Source organism: Stegodyphus dumicola, chromosome 7, assembly GCF_044657685.1.
Source record: "Stegodyphus dumicola isolate Sdum_Otavi_A_Nest chromosome 7, ASM4465768v1".
Lineage (NCBI taxonomy): Eukaryota > Metazoa > Arthropoda > Arachnida > Araneae > Eresidae > Stegodyphus > Stegodyphus dumicola.
Genome location: NC_140774.1, coordinates 136,424,149 through 136,449,121, shown reverse-complemented (window position 1 = coordinate 136,449,121; position 24,973 = coordinate 136,424,149). Strand labels below are relative to the sequence as shown.

The following is a 24,973-nucleotide window of genomic DNA, read 5'->3' as shown; positions in this document are numbered from 1 at the left end:
CAACGTGCCCACCTTCATAGACGCTAAAGTATAGCATGTCTGGAATGCTGACAACAATGAAGAAGGCAACATTGTCAGGAATCTGTATAACTTCATGCTTTATGGCATATTCCAATTCTGACAAATCTTGTGGATTTGAGGGTACACCTTAGATTTCCGATAACCCTGGACCAGAAATCTATCGAAGTGAGGTCAGGGGATCACGGTGGCCACAAAGCTGCAAACTTAGTAGAGATTATTCTATCTTCTAAGTTCTGTTGCAACAATTACCGAACATGTGTAGCGATGTATGTAGGAGCAAATCTTGTATCCTTACAATGCCATGAACGACATTTCTCTGTTGCAATTCTGGATTTACCTAATTCTGCAACATTGTTGTATGCCGAGCATATTAGATAAAGCATGCTTTCCTACCTCTGTAAGAGAACTCTTCGAAGAAATGCGGGCTGAGAACAAACATTCTTGCGATGTCCCACCGCACAGTCACTTTAGCTTCGTGTAAAGGCACTGGTGAAACATCATGCCAGTGAACACAGTTCTTGGAGTTACATTCCCAGTTAAGGAGAAATGCGCTTCATCTGTCCATAATATTCGCAGTGGCCACCTGATATCTTCATCATACCTGATGAGGAACGCTGAGGAACGTTGCAAAGGTTTTGCAAATATTTTTCTTCGTCATACGTGTCAATTTAGTCGACGTACGCAATAATACTCGTCATACGTGGCCTTTCTCATCATACGTGTATCGTTGCAACGCCATTTATGATTTTCCAATACGCCACTCATTTTCTGCAGTAAAAAAAATGGTTGTTACTGGTTTTGATGGTTTAGTCATTGGAATGACAGAGCTATTAGTTGTTTGTTTTATATCATTAGGCTTATTTTAAAGTAGGGGACACGAAAAATACACGAGGCCTTCGCCGGGGTTCTAAATTCTGATCTCCTGCTTAGCCTCATATGCCTTTTAATTACATCTCGAAAGCTTGCGGCAAGAAAAAATAAAACTCCTTATAGAATTACGGAATTAATTTTTATTTTAAGCTTGTTATGTAATGAAAAAATTTCAATCTTTTTTTAACAGTAACCAAGTGTACTTCTTAAACGTGTCACTAAATGGTATATTCATACTTAAATCTGATTTAATTAACTGCAATTAGATTGCAAAACGAATCGACTTCATATGAAAAAGGTTTCATTAGAATTGCCTGTAATCAAATACGTCGACTAATTCAAGGAGAATTACATTCATAAATTATACTTTATCTCATTAGCAAACATGCCTCATTACTAAATTGAGGCTTATTAATAGGATGTCGCGATCAATAATTTATCTCCAATAATATATTACTTTAATTCGAATTCAGTATTATTCATTAATTTGAGAATTAAATCTAAATTTGGAGATTAATCTATTTAACGCAACTTCATTTATAACACCAGAACTAATGTTTCGAATATTATCTCGTCATGAAAGTATATTTAATTAAAGATTGTAATTAATGTTACATCATATTCAGTAACGTACATAAATTGATTTTTCAGAATTATTGCTTATACTACTTTTTATGTTGCCTAAATTATCTATGTTATGTCATTTTGAAAGTTATTTGTATCTTGGCAAAGCATCAGAAGAATACATATTTTAGGCGCTGTCATAATGACATAAAGTGGAACACGTTAGGCAGTTCTCGGTACCACACACAAAAGCACGTGAAAGTACATTCTAAAAAATTGTCAAAGGTCTATGGACTAAAGTTACGCATGGAAGTTGAAAATGCAAGCTATTATGCAATCGTAAATTTAGTCACAGGACTTTGTCAATTTTGAGTGTGTTTTCAAGCTGAATATGCAAGCGTTTATACAATTAAGGCGTGGATTTGCGTCAAGTAATGTAAAAGAACATTAAACTGCTATTATTAATAACATCTTTGTATTACTGTAATGAATTGCATTAGTACTGCATTATTTATTGAAAATTATATGTAATACAGCAGTATTTAAGACTATAATTAAGACTGTATGTAAGACTACATTATTTTCGGACGAAGTGTTTTATATCCCTGTACAGTTAAGAATAAATGAACCCGATTAATGTATTATACAATATTGATACCAAAGCAAAATGTGCAGGTAAATAATTTAACATCTTCTTGAATGGGAGTCCAGTGCGGATGCTTTCAGCAGCCGTACTTTAGATGGCTAGTTGGAAGAAGCATTACCTGGTGGCTAGTTAGCGACGTACCGGTACTTTCTATTTCTACCTGTACTTATTATGCAATAAACAAATACTTAAATGTAAGTCAAACTCAGTACCTTAAGCTGGCCAAATAGACATCAGTGCACAATAAGATGGTATCCGCCGATAGCATCGCGTCAAAAACATCGCGGACAAAGACGTCGCGGAGAAAACAACGCAAGGCGAAACCTTCTTTCCATCTCGCGATCACAAATCAATATGGGAATATCCATTTACAGTTATTAAAGCCTGAAAGAACCATGTCTGCGATGTTATCGTCATGCGATGATTTGTAGATACTTTAATTTTTACCACGATATTTTCGACGACGATGTTTTTAAACTGCGAAGTTTTTCAAACGCTTTATTTTCGACGACGATGTTTTGTACCACGATATTTTAGAACTGCGATGTTTTCTCTTCTCGATGTTTTCTCCCACGATGTTTTGTAACACGACGTTTTTGCCTTGCTTTGTTTTCTCCGCGATGTTTTCATCTGCGATGTTTTTGCCGCGATGTTTTCGGCTGTAACCAATAAGATGGGCTACAAGAAACAAAGAACATTAGCATACCTAATTATGCATTTAAAAAGTGAGTAAATATTTAAAAAAATACCCAAGATAGTAGAGCTTTAAAAACTAAAAGAAGCGTAAGGAAATCTGAGTAGTAGATGAATAATACCTATCCTTTCTTTCCCGATACCTCACGTCGTTTTCCCTAAATCAGCTTTCGGATGCCTGAAAACACTGATTACTGAACTTATATTACTGATTTTCAGAGCCGAAGTCAGATCAATATTTATTAACCTGGATCTAGCTGGGAACTTGTTCCTTTTCATAATTAAGAAAGAGTGTTCACACTGAGATATACTATCGAACATGGAAACATTTTTTGCAGATCTGCGACTTTCGGAGAACAAAGCAAGGAAGTATTTGTTTTGTTTAAGAATTCTCACTTCATTTAATTATTGCTTTAGATTTGAATCGTACAGAATTTCTGTTAATTCCATTTGTAAATGGGATGGCACATTCTTGACATCAATCTTAATAGGTGAAGAAAACAGGGAGATCGGTAGATATGATAGAGACTTTCTTTGAATTCCGTATTCGAATACTGCATATTCTCAGTATGCGTTTTGTAGAAAAAAAGCTCCTTTGAACTTCTTTGGAACTTCGCAGTGAAGTTTATTATTACTAGTTTTTAGTTTCAGAACATTTTGTATGTTGATTACTAAATAAAATCTATTGGTACACAACCAATATTCAGTCACTGGACGTGACGGAACCAGTATCATGCCGGCAACATAGAGCAACCAGATAAAATCAAATCATAGTTTTCCAAACGTTCGCACATAGCTCTGAATGTATCCTGTTCAGTCGCAGATTCATGTAACGGTATAATGATTCGTAGGTCCTCAAGTACATGGAATTCTGCATCACAAGCTCGAAGAAATACAGTTAATTGAGATACGCCATTGATATCTATACTGCCATCGCATGCAATAGATTATGAAATAAAATAACAAGTTTTTGGTTTCATTGAATGTCAAACAACAGACGCCAATTCAGTGACTTTTTCAGCGATCGCATTGCGGGACCTTATCCGGTATGTGAAATAGTTACACATCCAAAATAAACTATTTCAGCGGTTTTCTATAAAACCATAATCTACGAAAGATTCTGAGTGCTGTCATCTTCAACAAAAATATACCTTGAGTATAGCTTGAGTGGATCCCGGTGACTCTCTCCTCATCTAAATTAATACGGACACTGTATTACCGTTTCCGCTCTGCCTTCAGTTCATTGAATTAATCTTTCCTCATTAATCCCTTACATTGACCATATTCATTTTTGTAGTTGCTGTTAGTAGCGTTTCTTTTTATTTAACTTAAGTACATTTATGGTTGATTTGCACACTAAGCCTACAGTTTTACGTTTCACTTAAACAAGAGGATACTGCAGTTCCCTTTTCTCTTGAAATACGCTATTTTTCATTTTTTACCACCTGAATCTCGACGGAGACGTAATACGTAAATGAAAACTGTTCAGAACCTCGTTTACCTACCAACTAAGTAACTGAACCACACTAACAGTATTCGCTGCCATGAACCGAACTACCTGAATAGCACTCGATATATGTGGATCGTGGATTCATTACGAATACTGTAGTGGGCTGCCCAGATATTTTGGACTTGGATGTGGTAGGAGTGCACTGATGTTGCTCGAAGACTCACTAATGAGCTGGAAGGCACGTTAAATGCTGAGCGTAAAAATATCATTGTAATTTTATAAATAAGTGAATTATGATGATGAACTTTTAATATAATGCACGATTGCGAAGTGAGTATCGATTTCCGATCAGTTCTTTGACGGGAACAAAATATGTTCGCAAAGGGACCAATTCAAGAATCGTTTTTAGAATGCCAAAGTTATATACTACCTCGATATTCGGTAAAATTCCTTTTTTTATTAACATGATATCATTGCATATTTTTGCTGCTTTCTCGTTATGAACCGAGAGTCGTAGAGGATATTTAAGAGCCACAAAATTGTCATGCCCGGTTTAAGTACTTGTTGGCCGCCTAGACGATACTGTTTAGTAAGGCTGAATGTCGCTGGGCCCGAATTCGAATCCCGGAGAAAGTATGGATGTTACCTAATGTATAGTGTTTGTCCGGCATGGAGGCACTCAAAATGTAAGGCGAGTCAAATATCCTTTCGAGTACGTTGGTGGTAGGTAAAGAGACGTGAGAGACCGTGGGACCGATTCTCTGGGCGCTGTAATTTAGAATTCGGGCGGAATTGAGCAAAAGTCGTACTGTCACCTATAGGGTGCTCAAGGCTCATGCCAACAACAGACGCAATCTTGCACACTTAGCACGATAAAATTCGTGTACTTATTCTGTTTAATTTCGCATGATTTTTAATATAAATATAACATATTATAAATACATTTGTCCAATATGTTAATTTTTTTTAGATCCGTCACAGACTACAAGAATGTCATCACGATATGATAGTCACCACGGGGAGAATAATTTTGAAAGTGGTTTATCTTCACAAAATGCCCGCAATCGAGTAGATCATGGGTACGGTGAGATGTTCTTTAATAATAGTTTTTTTCTTATTATATTCCTATGTTGTGGCTGAGATTAAATTTGTTCTGTACATATCCATATCTTCAAGGAAAACCGCTTATTACTTTTATTTGATATCTCTTATAGCAAATGTAGATATTCGGTCTTCCTTTATTTATCTTAACTGGGATTTCCCAGCGGTATCGTTACTGATCGCGTGAATTTTAAAGATGATCAAGGAGTCGATCCCCGAATATGTAGTATGAATATGAATATGAATGTCGAGGAATCACTATAGGGGGAAAAAAGAGATTGTTGAAAAGCATGATGATGATATGCGTATTCAGGACTACTTAGCTATTGCATGTCGTATGCAGCGCACGACGGTGTGTACGACTGGGAAAAACAAGTTCCCAGTAGGTCAAGTGAAGTGCAGTGAGTGTGGAGCCTTTGCCATGTTAATGGTCTTTTTCAAAGTAGCTATGATAATATTTCAAAATTAGTAACATTAAAAAATTAAATTCTTCCTAATAAGTTAGGATAGAAAGGTGAGAGAAGAAAGGTATATATCAGTTCGCCAATATGCAGAATTGTTTTTCAATATAAGTTTCGAAAGTAAAATGTATATACCCTATTTCCTGGAGTACATATTCTCATAATTTATTAGTGCCAGGTTCTTAATTTTGTTTAAATATTCCCGTAATTTTGACAATCTTTACAGCTTTCAGAGAACGATCTCCTCTAAATTTTAAAATAGATTCGTCAACGCAGTGATTGTCTTTTTTTAACTAACAAAGACAATCTTTCGCAAACTACATTTAAAAGTCACTCCGAACCTTTCCCTTCTAACTGTGAACTTTATGCTAGCTTAATACAAGAACCGAACCATCACAGCGAAACAAACACGAACTGGCATTCAGTCTCCCATTTTGCCGTGTCAGTTGCACATTCACCTTCTCTAACTATTTATGGAAGGTATGGAGTCTAAGAAGTAGCAGAGACAACTGTAAGAATGTGCGAAATTCAAATTACATGGAAGTAGAAATCAAGATATCTTATTAGATAATGTAATGTTACTATTACTATGTATTCTTATTGGAATGTGGATTTTTATTAAAAGAATAACATTGTGATAGTTTCTTGTAGTCTTTCCATGAGTACTTTTCTTTTTTTGAAGTCTAACCAGGAACTTCGGAATTTAAAGTATTTGCATAATTTTCACCTCTTGATTTTCGGACGATAAAATTACTCAAGAAAAAGGGAGGAATCCGCGATGAAATATGTTATTTAATAGAATTTGCAAATAAAACACTTTCAACGCTAATAATATCGTTTAAATTTTCTGACCAAACAGATGTATTTTAAGTTAAGCCATACATAAAAATACATCTTGTACAAGATTTGATAAATACTTCTTCTCCTTTTCTTTAAATACCTGGAGAATCAGACATCTTTTATAGATTTGATTATATATTTAATAAGAATTTCTCGTCATTCTCATATAGAGGGTATTTTGGTGGTCAAGAGCAAATGGATTATGATGATTTTGGTGGTCAGCAACAAATTGAAGACGATGACTTCAACTTCGATTACGGTGGTCAAAGACCAGTGAAAATACCAGAAAGAAATATTGGTCAAAACAGAGTTGCCTACGACTTTGATGACAATGGACAGCAACAGGAAATACATTCAGAAAACGAACGTTTGCAACAGCGTCCTCGAACCAGACAGGAGCAAGGACTGGAAGAAATGGATGTAGATCTTAACAAGGTTGAGAATGGGGACCTAGATGAAAAGTTTCGCCTTGGTAATGAAGATGCCCAGGAGATAATCAACCAACACGTAAGATTTTTAAAGTTTTATTATACATTTTTTTAAAATTTAGTATTAATATTAAAATAATACTTGTTATATTTATGCAGCTGAATACTATACTCACCGATTCATTATTTAATTATGTCAAAATATACCTGAGAAAATTCCTCAAATCTTCGAGCAACCACTCTCTTTCGAATAGGTTTCGTTACAGATGCACCGAACTAAATTTGATTTATTGCAATACATATTAATTTTATTTTACAGAAATTATTATCGCCAAATATTTTTCTAATATTTTGTTAAAAAATGAAATAAATTGTTGTTGATCACGATACATTGTGCTTATAAATTCATTACAATTTATTTTCTGTAAAATTGTGCTGTTTTGAAGCATGACTATACCTATACGTTTCTAATTTTAGAGAAGCCACCAGCGGCCGAGAGGTAAAGACGCTGAACACTGTTAGTTCGGTCCGAGGTTCGAATCCCGCGAACGGACTGGCTGCATGTGCGTTTTCGTGGTTTTCCCCATGTGTAACGTGAACACGAGCCAGGTTCCCTTATAAAGTCCTCCACGAAGGCATCCCTTCCTTTAGGCAGAGAGCCCTCGTGTGTTTTGCCGTAATTGAATAATCCAATCCTAATTTTAGAAAATGTGTCTAAGATCATTAATAAATAAAATGATCAGCTTATTGTATCTAACTGAAAAGTGCTAAAAGTTGACTGAAAGTAGATAACTGAAAAATTGGGCTGAAGACCTCACATTAAAGTTCGATGAGCGTGTTCATAAGTTCGTGACTTGAATCAGGAAAAACATTTTACATCCCTTCGAGAAAATGTCCGTCATTCGCAGTGAACTTTTGATAGCACTTGTGCAAGATATTTTCTTTCTTTTTATAACGTGCTTTTGTGATGAAATTGAAAGCACGTTCGACTAACAATCAGAAGATCCGAAATTCGAATCCCGGTGAAAACAAAACATATTATTCGACAAACCTTGATGACTCTTAAGTTGTACAAGTCGTGAGAACTAAGACCTGTTTCTGTATCACAAGGCGAATTCTCGTCGCATGGCTTTGATTGTCTCGAATTTTTAAATATTATTCAAGGGCTCTTCCAGGTACAGACACAGAAAGAAGTTTGCTAGAGCAACATATTGAACATGGTGAATACAGAGAATGATCGAGGGCTGCGACGCTTCTATAGGTCATAAGCCGTTTCACGACCAAGAGTTGCTGGTATTATCTTGACGGGGGACTTAAGATGCCGTCTGGGAGTATTCCAGACCTACACAACGGAACCACTTCAGGAATGTTTCTTAATATCCTTGTACATGATTCTTTTGTTGATCCTCTTTCTGGCCAACATCTTCTTCAGTTTCTCAATGTTTTCATCACTAAGAGAAGTTGAAGACTTGCCACTACAAGCATCGTTTTCACTGTAATTTCTACTATCCTGAAAATATTTAAACCATTCATAAATGCACTTTAAATGTATGACCTCGTACCCAAAAACATGCCTTAACATGTCATGACTTTCTGTCATGGATTTGCCCACATCGGGTCGATCGGTAAAGTCGCTGAACACTGGTAGTTCGGTCCGAGGTTCAAATCCGGCGAACGGGCTGGTTGCATGGGTGTTTTCGTGGTTTTCCCCATGTGTAACGTGTATACGAGCCAGTTTCCCTTAGAAAGTCCTCCACGAAGGCATCCCTCCCCTTAGGCAGATAGCCCTCGAGGCTTTGCCGTAATTAAATAACCTAACCTAATCTAACGTAACCTGTCATGGATTCACCAAGTCTGAAAAATAATATTAAATTCGTTCATTGATCTGATTTATAGCCATCACCATACCTTTCTATGGTGTTACAAATAGAAATCTATAATCTCTATTCTTTTGTCAGGTTCAAGCCTGTTATGAAGTATCTTTTCGGTGCTTCGTTGTTCACATACTACCAGGCGTGAGCACGTTATAACTTTATGCAACGAAATTAGTCTTTTTCTTTTTTACTTTTTTCTCACGCTTTGAGTTATGGTGCGCACATGTACATTCGCATATATCAATAATCAAGAAAATGTAAATAAGACAGCGCGAATGAGGCGCAATAAGGATATACTTTACGATCCGTAAACATAAAGTTAATTCGATTGACGATTGACGGGGGAGTTCATAATTACCAGCGGTTAACTGGTGTTGACCGACGTTCATTATTAACTAAAATTTATGTGGCATAAATTATGTAAAATGTTAAATACAACACATTTCATGTTACGTATATTCAAACATATATTTTAAACATATATTTTTAAAATCCTATGTGGTATAATAAGCTGATAGGAAATTTTTCATTATTCCGTTTATTTTACAATTGTTTAGTTCATTTACTGCTTACTAAAACAAATAAATAATGAATGAAGAAAAATAATACGGCTCTAATATTGCTTTAAGTAAATCTATGTCTAGATACTGATAGATATATCTCAAAGGCATAATCAATATCAGTAGACACTCAAGGTTAGGCTTTTTCCAGTTCTGACATCATTTACCTACAGAAACGAAGATAGAAATTAAACAGAGAAAAGACGCTGTTCAGAAGACTAGGAGTCAGTAACGTATCATTTCAAGGATACAGAGACAAATTCTTTGCACTAGAAATCTTAAATGCCTGAAAGATCACTATTGTCTAAGGGTTGCAACCCAAAAGATCATTTATGTCTTTATTCATCAAATAAAGTCAAATCAAACTGCAAAGAAACTCACATCTCATATCATAGCAACTGAGGTAGAAAACTAAGCATAATTACTGATTGTTTATAGAAACAAGAAAATAACCTACATGCAGGTGATCTATCTGTCTTCTTTTCTTTCTCTTCTGGCAAAGCTTGCTTAAGATAGCTTTTCTTCTGCGTAGAATTGCGATAAACAAGTTATAGAGCTACAAGTCTCTATACCAGCAACTTAGATAACTTGCAGATGTTTCTAAACTACGCAACCAAATAGCAGGGGACGAGAATATTTACTTGCACAGAAACTTGTGTGTACTCTCAGCTTACAGATCAACCATCAACAATCGAAATAAAACTTCCCTTATATTTATTGCTTGAATTTTGTCGGCTGTGGATCGTGATCAGAAAGTTTTAGATGTTAACACATCTCCGTCAAAACGTAATTCTATACACTCATATTTTTTCTAGCATTTCTGTATTCTCATTAGAGATGCTGTACCTTGCCTTCCTTCTTCCAGTATTTACACCAGCCCTAGGTACTCATGTGTGTGTTCTTAAAGATATCATGACTAATAACTTTGAATGCATTTCTCACTTGGATAGGCTACATCCTCAGTAAATTTTATGAGTGAAAAAAAATTTTAAAAAGTAATAATAATATTTCATCGAACATCCACTAAGGGTTCATTTCTCATGACCTTTTATAGCTCTCAAGAAAGAAACCCAGATAAAGTATACTGGTTTGCATATTTAAAGCTAAGGTTCTTTAGTTATGCAGAGATGTATAAATGGGGTCCTAAAGACGTGCATACCAAAATAATATTTTCAGAGAACGTTTGTGCCCTAATTTCTCCTAATTTACGTCAGTGCTTGCCAAATTCAATCCTGCTGAGTGATTAAATAGCTTTAAAATTAAATACTATTCGATTGTATTACCCTGCACTCATCCTGTTGAAATCCAGTTAGATCTCATCCTGTTGAAAACATGGGTAATATTTTATGAACACTAAACATTAGCAAAGCTGTACCCCCGAAAAATCTCTACGATTTCAGATGTACCTGAAAAAACAATGTAATTTCCGTATGCCTCTTCGTAATGATTTGGTTGTACTTAAGCATTACTCAAATCTATTGCATGTAAACTTCATAGTTCGTCTCTACAAATATCTCGCCTAATGATCTAGTGATAATACCTTGCATTAAAAATATTCATCTGGTTTTAACGAATGTGTCAAGTGTGTGAGTGTTTCATTGCGCTTTTTTCTATACGCGTCATAAATACGAGTTAGTTTCTCTTAAAAAACCCAACTGTGGCCGAGCGATAAAGATGTTGAACACTGGTCTGGAGGACTGATGTAGGTCTAGAGTTCGAGTCTCAGCGAAGCATAGGCATTTTCAAATTGATGCCCTGTGTAACGTGGATACGAGCCAGTTTCCCTTAAAGATTATTTATCTACGGGGCATCCCTCATTTTCGTGCAGTCCCTCATGGCGCAGCACGTATCGAAAAAACAATTTCCCTTAGGAAATTTTCACTAAGGCCTTCATAGTATGTCACGTTAAAATAGGAATTTCAAAGTTTATCTTCCTTCACCTGATTAGTCTTGTAATGGTGAGAAAGACTACTGCAATACTTAGTCCAAATGGCCTCATTTATTTCCTCCACACCATTTCTGTTTATTGTGAATAGCGCATGAAGAAGGCTGACTTAACTATAGTTTCATATTAGGTTGAGGAATGTAAGTCTGCGTAGGGATGACCAGAACATAAATTGCGTTGGAGTCCGGCTCAGGTATTTCTCAGTTTCTAAGATAAATCGTAATTCTAGTCGAGCGCACTGAAACCCTAAAGAAAAGTACTCAGGCATTTTTTTTTATGCAACAGAGCTATAATTTCAGTAGTAAATTACTTTGATCTCTAAAAGTCTACTTAGTAATATGTAAGCCTTAAAAACAGATTCTAACTTCTGAATGCATGCTTGTTTAACAGCCGTCTGAAACCTTTTGACAGAGGATGAGACTTTTAAGGAAAGAAAAGCCTTCTTCCACCCCCATGATCCTCATAACCCAGGAAGAAGGATTACGTTATAGCAGCGGGTACTTTTTTTGTTCCCGAAAATACTAGAAGTGATCACCGCCGTCTTCCACTTGCAGCACTAGTGACTTCTCACCAAAAAGATGATTTGCAGACATTTTGGAACGATGCAACCGAATACATGGAAAGAAAATCTTTACTTGTTGAAAACCCTATAGTTATTCTTAGCCTACAGATGAACCCTTAGGATTCGAGAGAAAACTTTCCTTTCATTTTTTATTTGAGAGCTAGACATTATATCCCCACTGGATCGCAGTAAGAAGTGTTATTCTCTTCTCTGTGAGTGAAATTATAATTCGAGCTGTAGGCTCAAATATTGAGCCCGTTATTTTATTTTATTATTTAACTATTTATCACTAATTTAATAATTTATTAAATGTTTATTTATACTTTGTATTTTACATAGCTTAAATTAGAATTATTAATTATTTTATCAGCTATTTTATTTATTACTTTTATTCCTCTTTCCTGACGCGCTTCTATACGGCTCCGTGAGTTCTAATTTTAGAAATTAAGCTCTGAGGATGGTGGTATGAGTTAGGTGGTATGAGTTCATAGAAGGAAAGGTGACGCAACGGAATTCAAGTGCCTATTTTAAGGAAACATACTATTTAAGCGTTAACCCCAAGGAAAGGTGTCATATAATTTGCTCTATTCAGTCACTCAAAATTTGAATTTGGTTCCATAAGCTGATATGGGCATACTACACTTAGGTTACGTATCTAAACTCCATCCCACTTTTGATCAAGGAATTGGAATCTGGAATTCGAATGTCTCGCATCTTTCTTTCTTACCAGCAACGTCTTAAAAAACTTTTAGTTCTATATCCATGTGTTGCATAGTGTCCATATGTTACAAGACATCAATGCCTTGGATGAAATCGGGACTCAAATCGCTAACTACCTTACTTTCCAAAGCAGCTTCAGTAAATCAAAAAAACATGTCTAGAAGACGTTTATTTAAAACTACAGTTATTTCTCTCATTCAACAAATGAATGGTAGAATTTTATAAGTGACCTTTTAATATTCTACGACACAGTAACTTCCAGTTTTCATAACCACAATGTTTGTAGAACGTTTTTCCTATTTGTTTAAATCCGAGACAAATGAAAATAAGTGAATGGAATGCATTTTGAAATATTCAGGAAATAAATAGATCAATGGTGATTCAGATAGGAATTATATTTATTCAATATTCTTAAACAGAAATATTTCACAAAATGCATATGTTTATGTTATATATTTATTTAATTTCTTATTCACTTATATTCCATAGAAATAAAGGCGCACTATATGGTTTTATAGCTGTTATTACTGGCAATCAGAAATACTAACTATAGTATATCTTTAAATGATTTTTTTTTAAATTTATGTCAGTCTCCAAAATTTTTTATTTCGTGTTATAAGCTACTAGATTTTGTTATTTACCATATTACTTCTTCATTATAGCATAGTTAGACATATTTTGGGGAGCATTAATTGCAAATGAAAACTAAATAGATAAGTTTATTTGCATAAAAATGAAACATTTCTTTTTTTGTTAAACTTATTTGCATAATCAAGAATAGTGCTTCATAATTTAATAACATTGGAATAAAACTTAATTTCTTTAGACTTTTCATTTAGACAATTACTGAAAACCTGTTTAGATAAATGTATGTTTTACAACCGAACAGTTAAATCTCATTTTTCTGAAGTAGGATAATAATATTTAAATTTAACCTTCCCACATCTGCTAAACTGGTGTTAGGATAAATTCGAGGAATTTTCAATATATATGCTGTCGAATCCTATATGATTATTTTTAACAGTGAAGCATTTATATTTTTCGCTTTCGATATTTTAAAGAATTTAATATATGCATTTAGCTCACATTACAAGCTAATCCTTTTAAATATTTTTAAAGGTATCGTGATATATTATTTCTGAGGACATCAAAAATTTGAATTTATTCCCATTTAAACTGTAATCTTTATAGATATTGTATTTAAAGACCTGCAGGTAACCTGAAGTTACTGTTAACTCCTTTTCAACTTTTGCTTTTATCTTAAACATACATTTCGGAAGCATTAATGGTAAATGCAATTTTCCTTTTAGTGTTAGACGTAGAACGTTGCATTATTTATTAGTGTTAGAAATAAAAGTTAAAGATATGATAAGAATTGTTCTAAAGTGATCATTACTATTTTAGAAGCTTATAAATCGTAAACACCACACTAATTTAATAAACTGTTAACTCTGAAAGAAAATGAACTGCAAATAGAATGTACTTTTAACAAAAATAAGCTAAAGGTAAAAAATACAGAAGACATCGATTCCGAAGGTAATAACTTCGAAGTTTATTCAGTTACTTCTTCCGTAGTCCTCTGAAAAGCTCAATGAGAAATGTATGTACGATGTATATAATGAAAAAGGCATTAACTGCGAAATAAGTACTTACAAAAAAGCAAACATTTTCTTAAAAACTAAAGGTGTCGTATGAAATGTTACTCATATTTAAAGGATAACAAAAACTCAGATTTTAAATAAATATATTTCACATAAAATTTCATTCCACAATTTGTGGCTCCACCCAGTAGCTGACTGGTTGCTGAATATTAATGGTTCTTCCGGTGTATAAACTAAGGTGAACGAACAGGCTGCATAATTGGTTTTTGTGGTTTCTTCATTTGCAACCTAAATACGCAGCAGTTTCCTCTAGATGATCCTCCACAAAGGCTATCCCTAGTATTAGAAAGATATTCCTCGTATATTTTGCCATATTTAAATAACTAACTAGAGTGATTCTAAAACTGTGTGAAATTTCTTCCCCCACACCCTTTCATGACTAGATCACTTTAAGACTTTCCCTTCCATAAATTTAAGATGACTATGGTCTTTGTTAAAAAAAAGAGGCAGTTTCCCTTAGAAAGTTCTCCACGAAGGCATATGTTTACTCAGATAGCCGACGTGCGCATTGCGATATTCAAATAAGCTAAACTTAAGAGCTTTGAATTTATCTGTGATCTTCAACTGGCTGTTTCCATAAAGATATAATAGTGTAAGATGATAATTTAAAAAGAATTTCTGTGCAACTAAATAATTCAAATATTCTTTTGACTTTAAGCTTTTTTAAGTAGACTTTAAAACATTTTCTATATTGTTGCACAGCGTGAATATCGCACGTTTCATAATGTCTGCGTGATAAAACGTATTTTGAAAGTTTCAACGTTGGACTCATTTAAGGACTAATCAAAAAATGTAAATTAAATATCACATAATGTAATGACTGGGAGAGCTTTGCTGTGACATTTTTTTGCAAAAACCACCAGAAATTAAATTTTTTTGTGGGCGTACTGCGAAGAAAGATCTTACAAGTAATGTTCTATAGTATGCAAAACTGATATTTAAAAATTATCAAAATATTGCGATTTTAGTGAACATTCTCCAAAGAAAAAGACGGGAATTTAAGGGTTGTTTAAATCCAAAATTCTTTAATTGCCAAATTTATAATTTTATCAGTTCGTAACAAAAGCTTCTAATATAGTATTTTTTAACGTGATAGGTGTTTTCCAGAAAAATGTGTCCAAAAATCTAACATAATCTTAGCAATAAATAAATAAATATGTAATGTAATATATGTGTAAATAAAAATTTTAATTTTAATTAGCAATAGTCCATAAATTCTATTTTAAATCTATACTTTCCAACCTAAACTGAGAAATTAAAATATTTCTGTCCTAAAAATAGTAACCGATTATAATAAACCTCTCAAGACTTCGCAGATTCAAAACTAAAACTTAGAAATTAAAATATTTCTGTCCCAAAATAGGAACTGATTATAACAAACCTCTCTAAACTTTGCATTTCAAAATAAATCTCTGTCAAATATTTCTTACATAACGCAAATGACGCAGATGCTTGCGTAATGCTTCAGAGAAAAATTATTTCAAATTCATGAACCGAAATTTATTATTCATCAGTCGTGACAATCCTAAGTTCAAACTTAATCAGTCTGAAAAGGAATTTCATCTTGAACACTCTCTGGTTCCCTATCTAGCTGGATAGTTATCATTGTTTTCTTATCGCAATATCTTAAAAATGTAAAGTTCTTCTAGAACAGGCGTGCTTATTTTGTTGCTCTATCTGTAATTACGTAAGTGCTTGTTAATGGAAAAACGAAACTAAAGAAATATTAAATCGTCTATCATTACAATTGTTTTTATACGCGACTATTTTCTTCATTTTTCTCAACTAAGACGTTGTTCAGCCTGTTCAGGGCTGTCCTGTTGAGAAGGTAGTTTAGAAGACAGTCCTTTCTGTCGAATCGGACTCCACAACTACACCTTTTCACCTTATGGATCGATGTTCTGTAGTTCTCGAATCGTATCGGCTGTTCATCTTTTCCGTCGGCAAGCTGACTCGCTCTCGAGCAAAACTGTGCAACAAAACAACATTTTTTTAAAAATTATAAAATAAGCTTTTATTCAAAACTCAAATTGTTAAAGAACTAAGCGTTGAAAAATAATTTATCATGTCGTTTAATAGAAACAGGAAATTAAAAAATTCACTTTACAAAATTAGTCCACAATTTTATGGAGTACGACGCCATAAATCATTAACCTGTTCCACATCCTTGGACGTATAGAAACGAAATTTTTCGATAAAAAATAAAGGGATAATAATTAATCTTTTCTTATCAAATAAGTTCCATTGTTACTTTTGTAACACTATTTAATACTACAATGCAAATGCAGTGGGAGATATATACATACACTCCACGTAATTGAAGCACTGCTCATGAATGTTTGAATGCATAAATGTTTTTTTGCTATCCAGACACGAAAGCAATATTTCAGTTTACTGTAAAACGTCTCGTAACTTTGTTTCGTATTCGATTTCATACAGCTCTCCACTTCAGCCGAATTAGTAGAGTCTTTGTTTTTCACAGTCGCAAAACTCTTCGTACTTGGAATCGGGTATGCAACAGTCAAGTCCCTGATACGCAAACCGTTATATTAACTTTGTTTAAAATATTATTATTATGTAAAATAAGATTTTGTTGCATTTCAGGAACTAGAGACAAATGATAAAAGTGATATGGAAATGTTTTCAAAAATGGAAGGTAAATATACTTTTTATCATTTTACTTTTAATATATTATTAATCTTCCAATTATTGTATGCTTCAACTTTTTCGTACAGCAAAAGCTCTGGTTAATAAAATACTCTGCTTTTAAAAGTTAAAAAACAAAAATTCCACATCGTAAAAAATTGCAAAGATAAACTTTAATCTTGCAGCAGTTAAGAAATTATACACTATTATTTTACTGTATATTTTTTGTTCACGATAACATTATTAATCTTCAAAACAACGAGCAACTACATATTTCATGATGCTACGACTTTTGATAGTTTTAAATGCTTTTTCTTTTGGGAACGTGGAAAGATTATGTAAGTTTCAGCAAATACATTATTAAATATTTAATGGATTTTTCAAATAAAAGTGTGTTTTAAACTCATTTAATTGTAATGGATGATTAGTTAACTAGTATTTTTGCACACCAGGAGCTTAAAGAACTGTTGGAATTTAACTTACAGCAGCCTTGAAACTGCTTTCTTAAAATGATCTATCTTATTTTAGAGTACTGTATAATTAGCGTATATCTAGAATCAGCAAGAGACCGTTAAGCGGACCCTCAGCAACATTTTGTTCAAGAGGTCGTAAAGGCGTACCAACAACATAAACATCGCTAAAAGCGTTTTGTAGCTGCAGAAGGGCTGCAGAAGGGAATTCGAAATTTATTAGATGTATTTCTTTATATCTTCAATAAACAGAGTTTGCCAGTATCCAGGACACATCTTATAGTCCATACAAAATATACAAAATAACTACCATAATGTTACGAATTTTGTATTTAGATAGGTAATTTTAGTAAAATAATAATTAGAATTGTATTTTTTTGTATAAAGTAGCGCGAGACAAATTTTTAAGAGAAAGCTATGCCGGAAACGTAAGAATACAGGAGCAAGTGAATTTAACTTCGAACAAATGGGTATCTCGGTAATTTGTATTGAAACTGAATAAATCTAATTAACCACTATGTTAGCTGTAACCGTAATTACAACCTCCCACTGCTTTCCAGTAATTTCGAAAAGCAGAAGGTACAAGAAATATCTGGCGACCGGTTGAAAACTATTTAAGGCTGTTCTCAGTTGCTTGGTTATTGTTCTTGCGAGTTGTTAGTTCCGTGTGAACTGAGATATCATAGTTAGCGTTCTCTTTAGATGCGCTTTGCATTGCATTGTGTTTAACGTTTTTAGTAGTTTGAAGTACAACTACTGATTATACTGCGTGATATTGTGAACACTTGTACGAATATCTCTGAGAAAAATTTCAGAGGTCTGAGTTCTGTGTCAGAGTTATATTACTTTTGATAAGGATAAATTTTATTAATCTATTATCGGACTTGTGCATTCAATCTGTTACGAACCCGTACGCACGCAACAGTATTTTAGATTTATTTAGGCATATTTTTTAATTACTAAGGAAAAGTAAAAAAAATTCTTTTTTATACTTTAAACTAAAGTGAATACTTATTTTTGAATGATTTCTTTCACTAGGAGTAACCAATTACAAGGGAATTTGTTCCAGCTGGGGCTTCTTCCATTATAGGTCATTCGACGGTGGTCTTTTCACATATCCTTCTTCCTGCTGGTATGTGATGGCTACCAGCTATGGCGATGACCTTATCATCGGCTTGAAGACAAACTGTAATGAAGGATCTCGTTGTACTCGTGTTGTTTTAATTAAGCATCTTCAGAACAGGTACTGTTGCTTCTCTCTTATTTTAAAGGTTTTAAACCATTGTTTAATTTATGAGAAGAAGATTTTCAGAAATGATGGAGATTAGAAGGTGTTGTAGAAACCATTGGTGTCATTTTTGATTCTGAAAAATGCAACTATTAATCTGAAAATATCCGGCAGGTTTACCTATAAAATAAATGTCGATTAACATGCATTTTGCTGCTATATTTGCAAAGGTTCCTTTATAAGGTATTTCTCCCGCCTTTGTAGCATGCCTTCATGGTGTACTGGTCAGCACGCTCGATGCGAATTCGAGAAGTCCGTGGTTCGAGTCCAGGCGAAGGCAATGCTCATTTTTCAGCTTTTCTCATTCGAAATAATCTAATGTTTCTACATCTTTATGTTAATTAACCAGATATTTTACGTTTTAGATTTTTGCTGTCACTTCTCTCTTCCGTTTTTCCGACAGAATTCAAGTTAGTTCTTTAGTGCCCATAAGTGTATTTTTTTTAGATTGGGAGACAGAGTATGTTCTACATCTCGAGGCCACTTTATTAGGTTGATATTTAAGATAAGATTTGTAGTCTTCTACCTTGTTGTGTAATAGCCAGAAACTGCATCTCCACTTGGGTAAGCTGAGCCAACTAAGATTTAAATTGATCTGTGCCGCGTTCGGCTACTACATCACTTAAATTTAACTTTACTTTTGACTGTTATTTAAATTTATCTTTCCATACGTGATGGCTGAGCTTATAAGCACCAAGAGTTTTTTGTGTTCTTCTTAGTATAAACTAAAAGTGTCTTTTATAACCTTATCAAAGCTCACTTGTTATTATAGACTTATCTATATTTCACCGTATGTCTAAAAAGAATTTAGACTCTATTAGATGATTGCAAAAATGCCACATTTTGTCTATTTATAAGGTATTATTGTACGAGAATAAAGCAAATTAAAAACGTCAGGAAAGAGAATGGTTTACACAGAAAACCAGAAGTAGTGAAAATACATTTCGAATATTGTATGTTTTTATCCTTATCTTATATTCTGCTTTTAGAAAATAATTTTTTGTCTCAACCTGTATAAATATTGATTCAGATTATGCAAAGTATTTTTAATCAGACCATTAATTTAGGTCTGAAAATTTTATAAACAATAACATAAGATCTAAAATAACTTCTTAGCTTGAACCAAAGTTTTCCTTCTTCTGAAATAACATTTTGAATTAAATCTAGGAAACACAATTCAAAATATAACTCCCTGTCAAAACCTTTGAGATGCTTTGGGTACAACGGTGTCTGTATTCTTGACCTTTGATGTCGTTTTTTGGTATACCAAATGAATGAGTAAAATGCAGTCGTGTGAATGTTGCCAATACATAACCATATAAATCGCGTAAATATCTTTGACATTTGGTTCATCAAGCATGAGTAAGAGCATTAGAACCTGCAGTGTTTTACATGCGTTTATATCATGTTTTCGATGCCGTATATTTCTGATTATTGAAAAGAACAGTATTATTCTTGTGATATAAAAATTTCTATATTAGAACATTAAAATAAACTAAAAAAGAGTTTGAAAACTTTCTTTAATTCTGGAAATAATTTATAACTCCTAGGGATTCTGGTTTTCTTTTAAATTTAGACTATTTCTAAATGTAAATTGCAAATTTCATTGTTGTAAGAATAGCCCATTTATTTTCCTGAATTAATTTCTTCGTTTTTGAGCCTGAAGCTAAGAGTGGCAGGTATCTGAAGTAAAATAATGACTCTTCGTCGAATTTAAAAATATTCAAATAAATAAAAGTAAGTTGTTATGGAACAGTGGTAAATCTGTATTAGGGTTAAACAAATTTCAGACTGGTTTAAATATAACTCAAATTTCAAGTGCGAATTAATATAAATCCCTCTTCTTAACGGGGGGGGCGGGAGAATTTTTCTTTTCTCAAAAGGAAAACATCAAATGGTTAGAGTTTATTTAAAATCTTTTCTAAATTAGGTTTTTCTCCTTAATTTTACTGATATAATCCTTTCTACCATGCGCTAATTAGTTAATTTCACGAAAAATCGGATATATTCCATCGTTTGAAGTTTAACAATATATAATATATCATTTCAAATAATAAAAACACTTATTATAATAGCCGAACATCATTATTTCTCAAAAAAAGAATCTAGAGACTGTCAGGCGTTTTTTAAATATTAAATTTTCGCCAGAGGTTTTGATGGAAAACTGCATGTGTTTTTTCAGTAATTACGCGTTATTTTTCAAAATAAATTATTTTCACAGGTAACTTATATCATTTCATTTTTATATATCAATGGTATTTTAATTACAAGAATCAACATAACAAAGGTAAAAGCATATTCATATATTCTTTAAATTCTTAGCATAATTTCCTTGAAACGAACTTAACTAAGAAAAATGACTTGCAGTCTCAATCACTAATGACGGTATTTAAGCTTAACGATATCTAAGGTCTTCACGCGAACAATAAAAAACGAAACGATGTTGAGAAGACACTAATGACTTTTATCAACAATCTCATTCAAAATTTTTAAGAAGATATTCTCTATTTAGTTTTAGGAATGACTGTTAAAATAAATTTCCAGTGGAAGAGAAAATTTATGTGTCATTTTAATGTTTGCGTAATTATGGAATAAATTTTTGTTTTATATATGTATTTGATACAAACAAAAATAAATTAATACATATTAATTTTTCTTTAAGCAAAGGAAAAACAAACCATTTATTAAAATTAAAACAAACCATATTGTTTATTGATTTTGTTACAAAGAAGTGGTCCGAGAATTTCATTTAAATTATGTAGGGATAGCCAATTTTCTTCCTTCTTTAATTACATGTAACGAGCCTTGAAAATACGCAAAATATTTAATTTATATTCGTTATTTAACAAGCTAAATAGGCATCGTATTACTTTTCGTTTCGTTTTTCCCCTTAAATTTGAAATTATAGACGTTATAACTCCTTTAATTTCTTATCACTAGAGATAATTTTTACATTAGTGTTAAATGTTATGAAATCCCAAAAACAGCGCTAGACTGTTTCCTCCAGGATTTAAAGTCATTGTATAAATAATGGCATAAAAGAGAAAATTGTTAAATTGTCATACGGCTCAGTATTTTATTCAAATTTCAGAATTAAATAAAACGACGGTCTATTTCTTGGACTGGGGGTGGGTTATGTATTAGAAATGCGGTCATTGTTATTTTGCAACAACCGTTGAAGAATAAAGAATTTGTCAACTATTTAAAAGGGAATTAACCTAACTTACTATGATCGTACAGCATTCTTGCCATTCATATACAGACGTCTGATTTATGAGTGAGTTTAGAAGCAAAGATTCGGCCAGACTGTTTGCATGTTCTTAGAACATCTTCCATGATGATCATCCGCATTGTAACCTGTTAGAAGTTATGCTGCACACCGAATTCGAAATGTCTTCTTTAAGATGGTTTGGTGCCCGAAGGTTGTTTTGATGCATCACATTTCAAAATAATTAAAATTTAGAGTTTCTTAAAATTAACTAACAGAATGAAATTACACAGAAAGGTATGTCTGATAATAATACATTTACCGGTTATTTACAGAAACAAATGAAAATGAACTAAGATTGAGAAGCGGCACTTTTCTATAAAACTTCTATCTTTAGTTTTAATTCTAAAACTTACAAATAGCTTTATGACAGTATTTAAACAAATTTTTAAAACCTTATGAATAGTTCACCTTCTTTGAAGATACTAATATAACCTTATTGGCACCATATTTATAAAACTTTTTTGTAGGTATACTTAATCTTCTACGCACTGTATTTCGAAATTTAAATAAAAACTCGTAAAATAAAATATTTGATTCATTTATTTCTATACAATCAGTTATAATAGAGCATTGTGCTGAATTATTAATGTTTGCGTAAATTCGTTTTAAATTTCCCCTTATTTCCCTTTTAGCTGACGTCAAATGAAACAGTAGCCACTCCATGGCTTGCTCTTTGTTTATGAGCGGTCATTTCATGTCTTCTGTTTATTTATGAGAAACAGTTGCCGTGTGCTGTTTCATAAGAACTCATATCTTGTCCTGCAGGAAAATCTAATAAACCCTGCAAATTTTTTCTCAAAAGCACAATAAACTATCTTTACGTAGCAGATGTTAATAGATTACAGCTTGAATCTATTTTCTAACATTTTGAAATATTATATTGACTATTCGATGATGTTCTAGAGCAGAACAGATTATTAGGGACCTCTTTGTGCTTCCATTTATAAAATGCTTCAGTTTATTTTCCGGAAATGATGCCAATAAATCTTCATTACTGCTAATTAATGAATTCTTTATGTTTCACATTAATCACTTCAAAGTGCAATCGTTTCGCTCAAACTGTAGGAAACATTATTAACTTTATGAGGTATTTTCTTCCTCCGTTCTGCATGTCTTCGTGGTGTAACGGTAGCACACTAGGCACGTAATCGAGAGGTTCAGAATCGAGTCCCGGTGACGGCACTGCGCATTTGTTATGTCTCCTGCTTCAAAATAACCTAATGACACTACAACGTTTAGTTTTATATTAAATCCATATAGCTTCACAAACCTCATATTAGAAGAACCAGTTATTTTTCAAAAATATGTTTTCCAGAAACTATAGCATTTAAATTTATTTTAACGCACTATTAAAGCAATGAGTATATAAACACTACAATTAATTTTATTTTTAATTCTCCTACTTATTTTAGCGCCTTTTTTTATTGAAAAATTTTTATTTAATGTTTTAAAAGCATCCATTTATTTTAAAAGAAACAATGCATATTTTCGCTTTTGAGATTCTTCAAGAAAATTAAAAACTACTAAACTAGGGGTTTGTGATCTATTCAAATGTCTGACTCTCTTTATTTCTGGATACATTCTACTGGTCTAATGCATAATCAAATTTTTACAAAATGATCGTCGGTCCACCAACGACGCAGACGACGACCACGGGGGGCCAAAAAGAATAGCTTGCATTGATTACATCTTTTTCGCTTCTTAATCAAGCACGTAACAGTAGCACCTTTTTTAAATTACAAACCATGAGGTAAAAATCTGTTTTAAGTTTGGTATGCTGCAGCAACTGAACACATTTGATATATTAAGGTAACAAATTTCTCATACCTTTACTGTGAAGAACATTTAAGTTAAGATATCATATTCTTAACAAGAAATTTTTATTTTACATAAATGTAAAAGGGAGCAACCATGTATGCTTTCTATATTGTCTCATCTCTTTCGGCCTCTGTATATGATATGCAGATTGATACCTGAAAAATATTTCAGAGGTATTTTGTTGATTTAAATCAGAAGATATTTATTTTTACCTGAACAGATATTGTTAACTTTCACTTATTCATTATTGCATTTAAAAAGCAGTTTAGGTTGTCGAATACTTAAAACAGCTTTTTGATCGTACACAAATACTAACATAATTATCATGAAGGCGATCTATAAGAAAGCGTAGGTATAAATTTATAAAACTGTTTTAAAGTGGTACACCGGAACATAACCATTTGAGCTGTTGTGTAAACAATTGTACTGAACTAAAATTCTTCCTTGCAAAAACAGAGTAATAGTAAAAATTAAATAAGTAAATAAACATGCTAAATTAAGCAAAAATATCATTTAAGACTAGATTGATCCTGTCTTAACAATGGGGTTTTAAATACTATTAATTAATCCTTTTCATTTCCTTTCACCGACGAAGAGGCATACGATCCTAAAGCTGTTAAGCTGCACAGACTTAATGCTAGTTTATCGGTATTAGGCACTATTGATTTTTTGAAAGGATTACTAATAAATATAAATAGAAATTACAGTTGTCTTATTTACACATAAAATCACATCAGATGTATATTTTTGTTCTGTTTATACTTACAGTTTTAAACTGCAATGGAATATTCGCAATTTTCAGTCGATGTTTACCAACAGATAAGTTACAATATTAGGTAGAGCGTTGCAATTTTTTTCCGTAAATGATAGAGTATATATTACTAAACTTAATACATTGAACACTTAAGTAATAACATAAATGTTACATTATAATACTTAATTTAAAGAAGTACTAATAATTAGAGAAACATATCTACTCTGTTGCGTATAAAAAATACTAGACAGGTTTGAAACAAATTTGCTTAAAATACAACATGGTGAAATAAGAGTCTACGCGGCACCTAAACGAGTTAGTATCTTTTTC

The 24,973-nt window shown here is 32.9% G+C and overlaps 1 protein-coding gene across 3 annotated transcripts in view; it reads left to right on the top strand.

Moving 5' to 3' along the window:
• The window catches only part of LOC118189478 (hemocytin-like), a 728,690-nt gene that overhangs the window by 203,098 nt on the left and 500,619 nt on the right, over positions 1 to 24,973 (top strand). For all 3 annotated transcript variants that reach the window (XM_085820839.1, XM_085820840.1, XM_085820838.1), the window contains exons 18-21: positions 5,215 to 5,323; positions 6,817 to 7,153; positions 17,001 to 17,052; positions 18,551 to 18,755. In XM_085820839.1, coding sequence (XP_085676965.1) covers positions 5,215 to 5,323; positions 6,817 to 7,153; positions 17,001 to 17,052; positions 18,551 to 18,755 — 703 coding nt within the window. The remainder of the gene's footprint in view (positions 1 to 5,214; positions 5,324 to 6,816; positions 7,154 to 17,000; positions 17,053 to 18,550; positions 18,756 to 24,973) is intronic.